Source organism: Carcharhinus amblyrhynchos, chromosome 17 (assembly GCF_965287045.1).
Source record: "Carcharhinus amblyrhynchos chromosome 17, sCarAmb.v2.hapA, whole genome shotgun sequence".
NCBI classification, from domain to species: domain Eukaryota; kingdom Metazoa; phylum Chordata; class Chondrichthyes; order Carcharhiniformes; family Carcharhinidae; genus Carcharhinus; species Carcharhinus amblyrhynchos.
This window is the reverse complement of record NC_137340.1, coordinates 17,206,747-17,223,491: the sequence shown is the minus strand read 5'-3', so window position 1 is coordinate 17,223,491 and position 16,745 is coordinate 17,206,747. Positions and strand designations below refer to the sequence as shown.

At 38.4% G+C, this 16,745-nt stretch overlaps 2 protein-coding genes across 2 annotated transcripts in view; one reads left to right on the top strand and one right to left on the bottom strand.

Annotated features, from left to right (window-relative positions):
• Positions 1-16,082, top strand: part of LOC145354365 (uncharacterized) — a 50,925-nt gene extending 34,843 nt beyond the window's left edge. Inside the window, exons 6-12 of the mRNA XM_080205579.1 lie at positions 465-525; positions 5,967-6,013; positions 6,102-6,177; positions 9,000-9,128; positions 9,759-9,848; positions 14,786-14,902; positions 15,423-16,082. Coding sequence (XP_080061705.1) covers positions 465-525; positions 5,967-6,013; positions 6,102-6,177; positions 9,000-9,128; positions 9,759-9,848; positions 14,786-14,902; positions 15,423-15,729 — 827 coding nt within the window. The 3' untranslated portion in view covers positions 15,730-16,082. The remainder of the gene's footprint in view (positions 1-464; positions 526-5,966; positions 6,014-6,101; positions 6,178-8,999; positions 9,129-9,758; positions 9,849-14,785; positions 14,903-15,422) is intronic.
• LOC145354567 (protein CC2D2B-like) overlaps positions 1-16,745 on the bottom strand; it is a 272,448-nt gene that overhangs the window by 251,752 nt on the left and 3,951 nt on the right. The gene's annotated exons all lie outside the window — the stretch shown is intronic.

Sequence of the window (16,745 nt, the reverse complement as noted above, 5' to 3'; positions counted from 1 at the left end):
AGAGTTCACATCTATGGACAATGTGATGTTGGCTGAGATCAACCTCAAAACCCTCTGTCCCTACTGTACCCATCCCATGGTAAAATGGTCTTCTAACAGGTGGCACACTATCAAGTCTCATGCATGAATGGCCACACAGGCAGGGTATTGGGAAACAAATGTGAAAGCATACTGTGATGGAGGTCATTACATGCAAGGAGAGGAAACTGACAAAAATATATTGATTTCTAACCAACTTTACTTTAGAAGTATAAAGGTTAAAATGAAAATGACATGTGATGTCCCTAGTTAAATGTCTGAAGTTTGTCAATAAAATATATTTTTTGCATAAATTGGACAATAAACATTGTGTTGAGATCCTTGCAAGCATTTTATAATTTCATGGTTGACTATTTTGTAAATCATTATTTTTTTCACTTTGCAGATGTTTCAATTTTGATTTATTCTTTCAAATTTATTTTTAGATAAAATCATTGGAGTTCACTGCACTAGTGGAATTAATAGAACTGGATACCTTATCTGTCGGTAAGTATTGTTTAAATCTAGATTTTCTTTCACGGTTTTCAAATATCCTGAGAGATTCTCCTTCGTGATGACCCCCTATACAAATACAAGTGATGAGTTTTATTAATTCAATTCAGGTCCATACTTGACCTGATAATTGTGCAGTTAGAGATAACCTATGAATGAAATATACTATTCCCATCAAATCTATACACATTAACAAGGCAGCTTTACTCCTGTAGGATATATAGCACAAAAATAGGACAGTTGATGTTTATGATCCACTTGAGCCTCTGTCATCATAATCCTCAAGTCACCTTCTCTCTCGTATACTTATTTAGTTCCCTCTTAAATGCATTTTAACCACCCCCTAGGTGGCAAGTTCCAGATTCTCACCAGTCTTTGCGTAAAAATTTCCTTGTGAATTCCATGTTGGATTTTTTGGTGACTATCTTGTGTTGATGTCCTCTGGTTAAGTCTTTCCCCACAGGAAGGTGCATTCTTTCTGTATCCACTCAATCAAAGCCTTTCATAATTATAAGGACCTCTAGGTCATGTCCAGCTGCCTTTTTCACTGAAAAGAGACCCAGCCTGCCAATTTTTTCCTGATATGTAAAGTCTCCAATGCCTGTATGCCCTTTTTATACTAGAGCAACTAGAAATGTATGTAATACTTTAACCAGGTTTTATTCCCTTGTCGTCAGTGTCAGAGGATAATAGGCGGCTTGCAGCTGAGGAAAAGGGCACATGGCACATTGTGTTTGCACTAGTTGAAAATCCTACTTTCCAGCATTTTGTCTGTAGCCCTGCAGGTTATGGCACTTCAGGTGCATATCCAGACATCTTTTTAAATGAGTTGAGGGCTTTTTCCTCTCTAGACCTCTACAACCCTCTCGGTGGAAAAATAAATTCTCATTTTCCCTCTAATCTTTCTGCCAATTACTTAACTTTGTGTCCCCTAATCATTGGGCTCTCTGCTGTAATATTAAGTGAAGCACCAAGGAGAATTAACAGTTGGCTTCTGATACATATTTTCTATTGACTCATCATTACACACCACTCTTTAGTTAGGGATCCATATGTGGCAAGCCTAGATCTTAATTTTAAAAACTGAAGTGAGGATGAGAATTGACTAAGCGAAAAAGCTGGGTAGTGAATAGGTTTTACAATTTTAGGTTCCTGGATCAGAACTTTGCCCAACAAAGAGCACAATGGAGGTTCAAGTGCACAGTTTAGGCATACTTGACTTGTGGCCCTGTTTGGTTATCTATTTTCATTTTAGCAGACAAAGAATTGTGAGACCAAAAATACTCACCTTCACACATTACAATTCTAAACATACTCTCAGCACATGACACTCTACACTAGAAATTCTAAATTGTAAAATCTAACCAAGGAAAGGTAGAATGGCTGCCCCTTATACTTTGTCCTAATTTAATTTGAGTTTGTCTATTTGGTTTGACTAAAAAAAAAGAAACACATCTTGGCCTTGAGATGAAGAGGAACTCTCTGTTGTGCAGTTTATCTCGCACAGAACACGATGAAAAGAACACCTGTTAACTGCAACCTACAGAAATACCTCAGGCAAATGCAATCAGAAGATTCAAAACAGTAGCATGATTTTTAATGTCACCAGAATTATAAAGTTTACCTAGGAGAACACAGACGAACCAAAATATGCTGGAGTTTGTCCTTTAAGCAAGATAGAATTAAAAAGCTGGGACAGGCAGCATGGTTGGTGCAGGCTTGGAGGGCTGAAGGGCCTGTTCCTGTGCTGTAATTTTATAAGTTTAAACCATTAAAACATAGGGCAGCATGGTGGCCCAGTGGTTAGCATTGCAGCTTCACGGCCAGGGACCTGGGTTCAGTTTGGGCCTCGGGTCACTGTGTGGAGTTTGCACGTTCTCCCCATGTTTGTGCCTCTGGGTGCTCCAGTTTCCTTCCACAGTCCAAAGATGTGCGGGTTAGGTTGGTTGACCATACTAAATTGACCCTTAATGTCAGGGGGATTAGCAGAGTATGTGGGGTTACAGGAATAGAGCCTGGATGGGATTGTGGTCAGTGCAGACTCAATGGGCAGGATTCTATGAATAAGTTCCCTACTGCCATCAGACTTTTGAACGGATACGCCTCCTATTCTATTGATCTTTCTCAACACTCTAGCTATGACTTTAAACTACATTCGGCACCCTCTTTCTTTCGCTGTGTACGGTATCCTTTGTCTGTATAGCACACAAACAATACTTTTCACTGTATACTAATGCATGGGACAATAATAAATCAAACAAATCTCTTTTAAAATTTTTTAACTGAATATGGAGTCAAGTAGGGGCTTTCTTCTGCTTGTTCAGCTCTCGTGCTGAGTGTCCTCTTATTATTTCCTATCCTTTCCTTGGGGCAGTCTCACCATTCACAAACTCCCACGTTCTCCAGTCCAGACACACAAGCTGCTCTGCTATGTCTTAAGTCTAGCCTTGTTTTGTTTATTTAATTGAAATCTATTCAACAATTTATTGTTTTTATTGTATGTTAAGTAGTTTAATTAGTAGTTTAATTTAATACAGTACTCATTTTGTAGTGTAGAACTTGTGTTGCTGAGAAGAAGACATATCATCAAGTTTTTCATCCTGCATTCATCAGGCCAGAATTTGCAAGACTACCAATGCAGTATAAATTGTTGTTCCCTTTACATTTGGCATCCTTCTGAACTTTGTCCAAATGAACGCAAGATGAAAAGCTTCAAAAGCATATCTCTTTCTTTCACCTTTGATACAGTATTTATAAATTCCTGGTTATAGTTCAAACTCAGCAACAAATCGCTTACCTAATTAATGTCTCCAGACTTCATCTCTCAGGACTTGCTCCATCCCACTTCTCTGGAACCACTCCATGTTTTGTAAAATAACAAAATAGCACATTTTCTCTGTGTCAAATTCCCTTATTGACTAAATTATCCCTTCAGTCATCAAATTAATCAAGTTATATCAAGTAAGCTTTCTGTTTATTTTGCCTATTTGAAGAAAATGAGACATGTAGTTCATAGAATTGTTAAATGCTACAGGACAGGAGATAATTGGACCCATGTGCTGATGCGTTTATGCTTTTAATCTTTAAAAGAGCAACTGAGTTGGACCCATTCCCCGCACTATCCCCATAGACTGGCAAATTATTTCCCTTCAAATATTTATTAAACTCCTTTTGAAAACTATTTTTAATTTGCTTCCACCATTGCACTGCACTGTTCTGACAATGAATTCCAAGTCAAAACTTGCTGTGTTTAAACAACAGCAATGACAGTTTGCATTTGTATAGTATCTAAGAAAACATCCCAAGGTGCTTCACTGGAGCATTAGGGAACAAAATTTGACACCAAGCCACATGGAGATGTTTGATTAAATTGCAAAAAAAAATGATCGTGGGTAAGTTTTAAGGAGAATCTTAAAGATGGAGAGAATGTGAGGTTTAAAGAGTGAGTTGCAAAGCTTGGGGTTTTGACAGCCGAAGACATAGTCATCAGTGGTGGAAGCAGTTAAAATCATGGATTCTCAAGAAGCCAAAATTAGAGGAGGGGGCAAGGGTTGGAGAAATTGGAGTCGGGGAAGGTCGATACCATAGAGAGATTTAAAGGTTGAGATTTTTAAGATCAGCGCATTGCTTAACCGTGAGCCACTACACATCAGTGAGCAGTGAGTGATGATTGCATGAGAATTGTTGCGAGTAAAGATGGAGTCACAGGTTTTGGATGTACTGGAGTTTATGAAGGATCGTGCATGTGTGTGTGCACACACCAGGAATGCGTTGGAATAGTTAAGTCCAAGAGTAATAAAGTCAGAGATGAGGATTTCAGCAGCAGATGAGCTGAAGCAAAGATGGAGGTGAGGGATATCACTAATATAGAAATTGTTGGGTTGTATGTTCAGCTTATCTTGCAGTCTCATGTGTCATCAAGGTTACAGACAATTTGGGTAAGCCTGAAGCAATTGCCAGGGAGAAGGATTGAGTTTGTAGTGGGGGCCAGAAATGATGGCTTTAGTCTTCCTGATATTTTCTTGAAGGAAATTTTTCTTCATCCAGTATTGGATGTTGGACAAGCTGTGTCGTATTTGGAGACAGTGGATGAGTCAAAAGGAGTGGCCTTGAGTTAAGAGAAAAAGTCTCCTCAGTTTCTTGTTCTTTTGTTAAATACATATTAATCTGTCACCTGGTTACAAACTGTTGTGACAGTAGGAACAGTTTCTCCTTATTTGCTCTTACCAAAAACACCATCTAATCTCCCATTAACTTTCCTTGCACTGAGAAGCAACCCCAGCTTCTCTACTCTCCTGACTAATATCTGCAACCCTGTCATACTGTTCAATAAATTTCCTCTACACCTGGTTTAAGACCTAGACATCCTACCTAAAGTTAGGGTCCTAGAATTGGACGCAATACACCATTTGGGACCTAACTAATGAGTTATTAAGTTTTAGCATAACTTCCTTGCTTTTGTAATTCGTGCCTCTGTTTATAAAGCCAAGAATCCTGTATACTTTCAACTTTTTCTACCAACTTGAATACTTCATCAGGTCTCTTCCTGCACTTTCATTAACATACCATTTAATTGTATTGCCATTTCCATTCTTCCTATTAAAAGATACTTATTAAAAAGTATCACCCTTTAAACTTGTTTAAGTTTCATTTGTCAATTTCACCAATATCTTTATACCCTCTTGAAGTTAGTTGCTATCCTCATTATTTACAAAATCCATTGGAATGTTCATCTGACTTCAGCTGTTCTTAAAACTCTTTTGTGGAGGGAGTGCTGTTGGATTTTCTGCAAAATTTGAAAATACTATACATGTAAGGAAATTTGATGAAGCCAAAGAATACATGACAATTGTGAGGAGGTTTGGTAGTATAGTGTTATGTTACTGGGCTAGTAACAGAGTCTTGGACTGATAATCCAGAAACATGAGTTCAAGTTTTGTCATAGCAGCAGGGGAATTTAAATTCAATTAATTAAATAAATCTGGAATTGAAAAATAGCCTCAGCTATGGTAACCATGAAGTTACCAGTTATCATTAAAATCATCACATTCACTGATGGTCTTGAAGAAAGAAAACCTGCCATTCTTACCCGGCCTGACCTACATATGATTCCAGACCCATAACAATGTGACTGAGTCTTAACTGCCCTCTGAAATGACCTAGCAAGTCACTTGGTTGTACTCAAGAAAGCGGTTCATCACCACCTTTTTGGGGACGATTCAGATCGGTAATAAATACTGGCCTTGCTATTGATGTCCACATCCTGGAAGTGAAATAAATTACCATGCTATAGGTTGTAACTAATTCTGAAACACTAATTTTCAGTGGTGTAAACTACAGTTCAATACGTGTTAAAACTTTTACTTATTATCTTATGGAAACATTTTTATAAGCTGTTTTGTATTGAAGTGTTTTATTTTGTAAACCAATTAAAGGTACCTCATTGATGTAGAAGAAGTGGACCCTGAGACAACAATTGAACGTATGTATTGTATTTATTCTAAAGGCTTTCATTTACTTAATAAAGGTAGATCTCCAAGTAACTGTTTTTCATCCTATTTAAATTTAAGTTTTCAATACTGCTCGTGGCCACAAAATGGATGGAAGCGTATATTTGTCTGACCTTCGAAGTGGACCAATGAGAAGGTGATTATGTGGCTTTTAAAAAAGAATTATTTGGTCTTATTCTAGAATTTTTAGAGTACAGTTTGTTTTCTCACATGGCTTGGTGAGTCTTACCTGGTGAGTAGCTGAACAATGCATATCATTTCAGATTCAATTCACAGTCACTTAACTCATACTGTATTTAAATGTAATTCTTCACTATCTTCTGATAAAGATGGAAATGTCTAGTCAATTCCCATTCCAGAACGCTATGCAGTACCTCCTACTGTAAATGTTATGCTAATTACACTGAGCCTACAGCGTGATCCTGATTGGATGCGCACACAACGGCTGAGTCCTTGAAATGGCGTCCGGATTACGTGGTTGTTCTCAGAGCTGCTCTGAAATAATTGATGATTCTTGCATTGCTTTTCAGGCAGGCTCATTGAACACTTGCAGTTACTCTATTCCAGTGTGCAGAGCAACTTGGGAACAGTGTATGTTTGCTTTCGCTTCTGGCTCTGGACTGCAAAAATAAAAGGCTACTTTCTCCTTTCTACTATTATACTCAGAGCAAAATGAAAATCAACAGTTTTGCAGGCATGGATTTTTTTCAAAGCCATTAACTGCTATATAACTTCTTTTGCACACAATCCACCAGAGTCTAGAGGTTTCCAGCATATTGAAAACTGTTTAATTGCCTTTCCCTGTAAAAGGATGTTTCTTTCCAGGAATAGCAGTGGAGGTCCTGCATTTAGCCTTTAAGGGATTGTGTCTTTCAGAAGACAAGTTCTTCCAGAATGTTCTTAGTCCTTGAAGTCTTCTGTGATTATGGTATTCCTGACACTTCCCACCTTGGAGAAATGAAACGCTGTATGTATACGCATTTCATTACAAAGTGAGGTGAAACATAAACACACCCATACACACACACACATTCACTTTCTATACAAAGCTAACACAGTTATTCTCTAATCATTTTGATCTTTAGCAGAGTTAAATTCTAATTAAGGCAACAGCAATTACATTGCTTTTTCCCACAGTGTTGGCAACTTTTACATGATAAGGTTATAAGAACTAATTCCATTGAACAAGTCTGGCATTCTGGTTTTTAAATTTGTCTACAGAGGTTCCAGGAATTTTTTTGCATGTGGCTAAGCAAAGTTCATCAGAAGTCAGTGATACCTGACAGATATTTAGTTAACTGAAATGTTTGTTAAATATTTAGACAGTCCAAAAGAGACATTTGGTAAATCTTCTCCATTTGAAACAGACAGTGAGAGTGAGGTGGTGGAGATTTGAACATTTCACAAATTGAACCTCCTGCTTTCCAGTTTCCTAACACTGGAATATTAGGACAATTAGATACCGTATTTTCTTAGCGACAGGGCAACGAGAAGATCTGGTGAGGTTACTTACAGAATTTAGAAGAATCTGTAAGGACAAATCAGGCTATATGTCTTTACTCATGCATGATGTAGATATGTGAGAATCTCCCCCTATAAAATAACATCCTTACCACTAAGGACTCAAGTGAAAGTAGAGTTCCAGTACATGTTGAAAAATTAGATAATTGAACCCAGCCAAAGAGCTGGAGTTGCCCTGTTATATTAGCACCTGAGCCAGATGTTACAACCAGATTCTGCATACTCTACAGAAAAGACAGTGCAGTCACAGAAGCACATTCCTACCCAATTCCTTGCTCAGAAATCTATATTGACCAGAGTTGTCATGCCATGTTTGGTAACAAAATAGATCTGTTAAAGGGATATTGACAGGTTTTTAACACCCTGAGCTAAAAGAAATATCAGCTTTTGTCATGCCAGTTGGTCTTTTCCAATGCTGAGCGATCTTATTCGGGCTGAGAAACACCCCAACAACTACTTAGAGGCCAATGAATCAAGTGGTGGCTGGTGTTCCTAACTGCATGGTTTTATCTTAATGTACTGGAATGTAGTGACACGAGGAAAAATTAGCTGAAACAACTCAAAGCCCTTTTTTTTAAAAAAGAACTACAGTCAGCTGATTTGGTAATAAACCTAATCATGGCACGGTGACACAATGGTTAGCAGGTTCAACCCCTGGCTTGGATCACTGTCTGTGTGGAGTTTGTACATTCTCCTCATGCCTGCATGAGTTTCCTCCAGGTACTCCAGTTTCCTCCCACAATCCAAAGATGTGTAGGTTAGGTGCATTGGCCATGCTAAATTCTCCCTCAGTGTACCTGACAGGTGCCAGAGTGTGGTAACTATGGAATTTTCACAGTAACTTCATTACAATGTGAATGTAAGCCTACTTGTGACTAATAAACTTTACCTTGCCAAAAGTGAAATCTCAAAATGGCAAGAAACTTATCCAAGATGTATTGTAGGAGAAGGACAGGTGTTGCCAAGAAGAGCAAAAATGCAGACATTGATAGAGTTTCCTGCCCTTAAAACTAAGTGAGACATTATGAAGCTTTTGAAAGTGTGGGTTTGACTGTAAATTCATACCAAATTTAAGCACTATAGCTGCTCCATTGAAGGACATGCTCCAAGAGGAAAGTCAAGGTAGTGTGGCCAGGAGAGTGCCAAGCACCTTTTGAAAGGCTGAAAGCAATTTTGATCAATGAACCAGTGTTTACTACTACAAGTTTCACTAAACCCTTCAAAGTAGCAGTCGTTTTAGTGACTTGCGGGTAGGTGCCTGTTACAAGATGATGAATTGGGCATAAAAAGACTAGTCAAATACTTCAACAAAATGTCAAGTTGACGCCAAAAAAAATGCTTTACAGTGGAAAAGGCACAGCATTTGGAGAAAACTTAACAGAATTGACATTTTATACACGTACATAAATTTTTTTCTTCGTTTTTTTCCTTTTACAGTAACTTAGGAATTGATGTGTTTGATGCAGAACCAGAGCCAGAGCCAGAGCCAGAAATACTGGAACCTTTCCCCACGTATTCCTATAAAGGACCACATGGTCCTAGACCACTGCTTGATGATTTTCCAGAGTAAGGAACCAAATTTCCTTTTTGTTTGATTTTCTGGAACTGTAACAGATATATATTAAATATTTTGACAAACTTGAATTTGTTTTTAATTTGTATTTCCAAATTTTATAGGGTGAAAATAACTGTATGACTTTTAGAAAAATAAAGTATCTTATGGAAAGTGACCCTGTGAAAATTTCTGCTCTTTAGCTATACGTGACAGTGTTTTGTAGGATAACTGATCCCATTAAGAACCCTCTCTTGAGGTGATTACAAAATTTGGCAATTTTCTATATTTTGGGTGGGTATGTTATTTTGAGGCATAAGCCTAAACAGGATGTGTTGCAGTAACTAAATCAAAGCAGGTTTATGTTGTAAATCAGGCAATCTAGTCTTGAAGTGTAACCAGTGAATGTTCTCCATTGAAGTACTTCCCCGCCATGCCCTTTATCATTTTTATTTTATGCTCTGAACAAGTTACACTTGAATCCTCAATCCTAGATTTGTAAAGGTGTGTTTTTTTTTCCAGTATGCATTTCTAGTAGTTTGTTCTAAAGGAAATTGTAGACATTTATTTGATACTCTTATGTATAATGTAATACGGCAATGATTAATACTACTTTTCTCTCTCTCCCTTACTCCCAAAATAAGACCTGATTCAAGACATGGACCATCATATGGAGCTCTGCCTCTTTCTGCTAGAGACTTTGATGCTCCCCCTTATAATAGGTGGCATGACAGGTAACAACTTTCAGCAGGCTTCTACCTGTTTGTTTTGTTAAGCTAAGCAGAACCGTGGGAACAGGAATGGGCTAATTGACTATTCGGTGAGGTCATGGCTGATCTGCGACCTAACTTCATACAAATGCCTTTGCCCTAGAACCCTTAATACCTTTGGTTAACAAAAACTCAGAATTAAAATTTGCTGTGAAGTTATTTTTATCCACAATATTTAGCTTCTAGATTGAAGACAGGCCCAACTCTGTTTTCGGTTAGTTGCAATAGTATGCACCCATTTTGCAAGATCTTAAAAAGTACAATGTTAGCATTTTTATCTTTGTATTTGCATTCAGAGTTTCTTGGTATTTACGTTAAAAAAAAAGCCATTTGACCAACAGGTCCATGCTGATGCTAGTACTGCACATGAGTTTCCACCTTGCATCTAACCTCACCAACATATTCCTCCAGTCTTTTTTCCCTTGTGTCTATGCAGCTAGCTTCCTATTAAATGCATTAATGATGGTCACCTCAACTGCTGTTTCTATTACCTTTGCAAAAAAATCAAAAATTTCATGATGTAGTCAGTATCTCAGAAACTTTGAGTTACAAATCATTAAGAATTATTTTTCAGAATAAATAACAATGTCATGGCTTATTTTTGTTAGCACTCAGCTTTTCTTAACATGGTCATGGAATATGGGTATTGTTAATGAGGCTGTATTTATTGCATATTACTAATTGTCCTTGAAGGTGGCAGTCAGCTGTCACCTTGAACTGGTGCAATCTTTGTAGTGAAGGTACTTGGGCAACTCCAGGACTTTGACCCAGCAACAATGAATATTTCCAAATCAAGTTGGTATGCAACTTTAGAGTACTAATATTCCTATGCACCCGCTGCTGTCATTCTTTTAGATTAGTAAGGAGTCTCTCAACACCAGGTTAAAGTCCAACAGGTTTATTTGGTAGCACAAACCACAAGCTTTCAGAGCGCTGCTCCTTCATCAGGTGAGTGGGAATTCCATTCACAAACAGGGCATATAAAGACACAATCTCAATTTACAAAATAATGGTTGGAATGTGAGTCTTTACAGGTAATCAAGTTTAAAGTTACAAGTCTTTAACCTGGTGTTGTGAGACTCCTTACTGAGCTTACCCGAGTCCAACGCTAGCATATCCACATCATCCTTTTAGCTAGCAGAGGTCACAAATTTGGGGAGTACTATTGAAAAAACCTTAGTGAGTTGCTGCATGACATTGTTGTAGAAAGATGGTATTCACTGCAGGCATGTTGTACCATTGATGGAGGATGTGAATAATTATGGTGGTAGATACAGTGCCAATAAAGCAAACCGGATAGCGTTGAGCTTCTTGAATGTTGGTTGTGAATTCTCCAGGGAAAGTATTGATAAAATAACTGAAGATAGTTGGGGCCAGGATACTGCCCTGAGCACTACTTGCAGTGATGTCCTGGGGCTAAGATATTTGAGCTCTCACAATCTTTGTGTTTCAGTCAATGGAAAGTTATCCCTGATTCAGACTGACTTCAGTTTTACTGGGGCTTCTTGGTGCCACCCTTGGTCAAATGTTATGTTATCAAGACAGTTGCTATTGCCTCACTTGTGGAACTCAGTTATTTTTATCTTGACAGTTTTTTTACTTTTGGGTACATGCCAGTGTTTTAACTGTATTGGGGCAGCTTGGCTAGAAGTGAATAATTCTGGAGCAGGGATCTTCACTTCAGCTTGAATGTTTTCAGGATCATTGTCCTTGGCTATGTCCAGTGTATTCAGTCATTTCACCCAAGGAAGTAGGTGAGATTCTAAACGAATACTTTGCATCAGTATCCACAAAGGAGAGGGACATGTTGACTGGTAGTGTCTCAGAGGGATGTGTTGTCCCGTTAGAAAAAATCTCAATTACAAGGGAGGAAGTGTTAGGTTTTTTAAGAAACATTGAGACAGACAAATCCCCAAGGCCTGATGGCATCTATCCTAGACTGCTCAGGGAGACAAGAGATGAAATTGCTGGGCCTCTAACAGAAATCTTTACCTCTTCACTGGACACAGGTAAGGTCCCAGAGGATTGGAGGATAGCAAATGTGGTCCTGTTATTTAAGAAGGGTAGCAAGGAAAACCCAGGTAATTATAGGCCGGTGAGGTTGACGTCCGTGGTAGGGAAATTGTTGGAGAAGATTCTTAGGATATACGCACATTTAGAACTGAATAATCTCATTAGTGACAGACAGCATGGTTTTATATGAGGGAGGTCATGCCTCACAAATTTGGTTGAGTTTTTTGAGGAGTTAACAAAAACAATTGACGAGGGAAGGGCTGTGGATGTCGTCTGTATGGATTTTAGTAAAGCATTTGACGAGGTCCCTCATGGCAGGCGGTGCAAAAGATTAAATCTCACGGGATAAAAGGTGAACCAGCTAGATAGATGGATGGCTTGGCCATAGAAGACAGAGGGTAGCAGTGGAGGGATCTTTTTCTGGTTGGAGGTCTGTGACTAGTGTGACTGTTCCAGAGGGCTCTGTACTGGGACTTCTGCTGATTGTGATATATATAAATGATTTGGAACAAGATGTAGCTAGTGTGATTAGTAAGTTTGTGGATGACACAAAGATTGCTGGAGTTGCTGATAGTGATGAACGTTGTCAGAGGATACAGGATATAGATAGGCTGGAAAATTGGGCAGAGAAATGGCAGATGGAATTTAATCCAGATAAATGTGAAGTGATGCATTTCAGTAGATCTAATGTAGTGGGGAGCTATACAATAAATGGCAGAACCATCAGGAGTATAGACACACAGAGGGACCTGGGTGTGCAAGTCCACAGATCCTTAAAGGTAGCAGCACAGGTGGAGAGGATGGTGAAGAAGGCATATGGCATGCTTGTCTTTATTGGATGGGGCATAGAGTATAAAAGTTGGCATATGATGTTGCAGCTATATAGAACATTGGTTAGGCCACATTTGGAATACTGCGTCCAGTTCTGACCGCCCACTAGCAGAAGGAGTGGAGGCTTTGGAGAGAGTACAGGAAAGGTTTACCAGGATGTTGCCCGGTATGGAGGGTCTTAGCTATGAGAGATTGGGTAAACTGGGGTTGTTCTCCCTGGAAAGACGGAGGATGAGGGGTGACCTAATAGAGGTGTATAAAATTATGAAGGGCATAGATAGGGTGAACAGTGGGAAGCTTTTTCCCAGGTCAGAGGTGACAAACAGAAGAGGTCACAAGTTCAAGGTGAGGGGGGCAAGGTTCAACACAGATGTCAGAGGAAGTATTTTACACAGAGGGTGGTGGGGGCCTGGAATGCACTGCCAAGCAAGGTGGTTGAGGAGGACACGCTGGGATTGTTTAAGACTTATCTAGAAAGCCACATGAACAGACTGGGAAGAGGGATACAAACGAATGGTCTAGTTGGGCGCATGAGCGGTGCAGGCTTGGAAGGCCGAAGGGCCTGTTCCTGTGCTGTATTGTTCTTTGTTCACATCATGTGGAGTGAACCAAATTGACTGAAGGCTGACACCTTTGATGGTGGGCCCTTAGAAGAAAACTAAGAACGTCCACTTGGCATTTGTGGCAAGATTTGCAGCAGCCTTGCCTTTTTCAATTCTACTGAGCTTTGCCATTGTTGAAGATGAATATGTATGTGGAACCACCTTCACCATTAGTTTTTTTTTTGTTGTGACAGGACCACATATCTTTGATCTGATCTATTGGTTCTGAAATGGTTTAGCTCTTTCAATAGCTTGCTTCTTCTGTTGTATACTGTTGATATAGTTGTATATTGTATTTTCACTAAGTTGGCACTCCCCTTTTAGACATGCTTGTTGCTATCTTTGACTCTTCTGAATCAAGCTTGATCATCTGACTTGATACAAATTGTAGTGAATTATAAGTCCACTGTTGTTGACACCACACAAGACGATGGAAGATATCCTCAGTCTGAAATTGGGACTTTGCTGCGGCTCAATTGTAATGCCCTTACAATTACTCAGAAGATTGAGGGTTCAACTCCCAATCCAGAGACTCAAGTACAAAAATCTGGATTGATATTCCAGTTGGATGCTGAGGGAGTGTAATACCATTGGAGGTCCTGTCTTCCTGATAAGTTTAAACCAAGGCATTGTTTGCTATCAGGTGGACAGGAAAGATCACATGGCATTATTTTGAAGAAGAGTTATCCCCGATGTCCTAGCCAATACTTATCCCACAACCAACATTAGTAAAACAGGTTATCTGATCATTATTGCATTTAGAGAAGTAACCTATGTGCAAATTGGCTGCTGTGATTCCTGCAGAGTAAAGGACCACCTTATAATATTCTTCAAGCCATCTCAGCCTTTGGCAGAGATGAAGCCTTAGATCAAGTCCAGGATGGGGTGCAATGCCTTATCTTGTCAGCTTGGATCTTATTTGACCCTTTTTTTTGGAGACCATGAATTGAATTCAATTTGAATTTGTTTTTTTGGATGGAATAAAAATGTTTTTAAAAACACTTTTTTTCCTGATAACTATCTATCCATCAGTTTACTGAAAATGTTTTGGGGATTGAAGTGTACAATAACTACCAAACTTTCATAATCTACTGATTTGGTCACCCTCTTTAAGCTTTCAGTCAGGTTAATGAGAAAGCCCTACTTGGATTCTCTAATAATTTCTCTAATAAAAAGTTATTTTATTAATCAAACATTTTTTCAGGGTAAATTATCTCTTGACTACAAGCTATTAGAAATTTTTGGAGGTTGATTTCAGAAATTTTAAGTGTTCAGTGTTTCTTTAGGCAAAGATAGATGGGGATTAATTAAATATATTACAAAGCATGTTGTTGTGCCTGTAACAATGGCAATACTTGTGATCATTTTATTACCTACTATCAATCTGTATATATGTTTTGTTGCAATACATAAATCCATTTCTAAAACCTTTCTTTGAAAAAATATTTTATTTAGGCCTCGACCACTTCCTCCTCCTCTGCCTCCGCCACCACCTTCACTGCTCTACGGTGAACATAGACCACTTTCCCGTTTTGATGACTATGCTCCGGAGGAATTTAATGGACGTTCCAGGTAGTTAATTAATCATGGAATGTAAATGAGTAGAGTTCAATATTGTTCAAACTTGTATAGGAGTGAATTGATGTCATGGGGTAAGGGGTTTAATCCTGAACTCCCAGTCTGTCACAGTATTGTCATAAGAAGCCCGAGAAAAAGTTAAAGCTTTGTCTTTAAGCTGTGCTGTACTGTCTTGTATTAACAGCGGGGGACTGTGTGTGGATCATCCTCTCAGTCGATTGATTTGTGACTGAGAGAGCTGATGGGCATTGGGCAGGATGTACATTATTTAATAAAGATAAAAAATATTTCTATTTATGGGTATCTCCTGATATTAGAATCTAGGTTAATCAAAATGAATACTGGATGCAGGATAAGTTCTAGATCATGTTTACATTTGGTAGAGATGCCGGCATTGGACTAGCGTGGGCGCAGTAAGAGGTCTCATACTGGGTTAAAGTCCAACAAGTCTATTTGGAATCATGAGCTTGAACATTTACATTTGACTGAGACCTTTTCTTTCTTTAAAATCCAGGTTTAACCATTTCAATGAGCATAGAGCAATACGTAGTTCAGAAGAAAATTCCCGTCTACATAGTAGATATACACCTTATTCTACAAGACTACCAGCACCTCAAGATCGTTTCAGGGATGAGTTTGAAAGAAAACCTTTTCCCTTTTCAAGCAGAAGAGAACTAGAACCACAGAGCTCTGCCCCATACACCATTTTTACACGGGATTACAACCATGGCCAGCCACCAGAGCGTGGTCCCAGCTTGAGTAAACTTGGAGGTGGTTGTTATGATAACTTTGATGGCTTTCGTGAATATGATTGGAACTAAATCATTAACTTCAATGTGTATTTTTTTTTATTTTGGGGATGGTAAGCGCTTGTATTTTCATAGAGGTTTGCTTTTTCCAAAATTTAATATTGAAGGACCACAAACCCTTCCCTCACTTAATGCCTTTTACTATTTCTGTTGACTTAGAACGGTGTAGTTGTAAAAAAAACCTGTTAGTTGTGACAGCATAAAAGTATGATGAAAGCAGAAACATTGTTTAGTTTTTTTATATAAATCAGTACGAATGAATATATATGCTTATTGTCTTGGTTCCAGGTTTTTTGAAAGTGAATTTCTGAGCACAACAGATTGTAGATAACTTTTTTAAAATAAAATTAGAGACTTTAAATGTATCCTAAAATTGTGAATTGCACACATTGCCTCAAACTTAATTAACCACCGCAAATGTTTGGTTTTATTTGTGTCTGCACACGTACAGAAAGGCAAAATACATCACGAAGTAGACATTCATTTCTTGCTATAAATAAGCTAACTTCCATGATGCACCATACCAACATAGCCATACAATTCAATGAGGTAGTCCTGTTTGTACCTGCTGAACTCATAGCAGCGTATTGTGTCAGGTGGTACTATAAATAAATGTTTCTTTGCTCTGAAATAAAATATGTTGAGGTGGTTCCTTTCCAATAGATTTTATTACTCCTCGTTAAATGGACATTTTTAAACATTTTAGTTTGTAGTTATTTTGCAGCATGCCATATTAAATTACACATGGCACACACCTTGCAGTTATACACCCCTACAGTTATGGGTGATGGGTGACTTCCTTGTAGTTAGCAGATGTCTTGGCTGTTTTTTGCACATACATCATAGTTTATGTGCTTATGTTGAATTTTAGCTACCGGTCTGAGGTTCTTTAATAAAGTCTTTATATCTGTAAGGGTCTTCAAGATATTTGGGGGTTTTTGAGTGCAGCACAAACAAATTATGTATACTCCCTCATCATTACCTATCTTTGTGATAACTGCAACTGAATAAGTAATTTTCATTGAAGT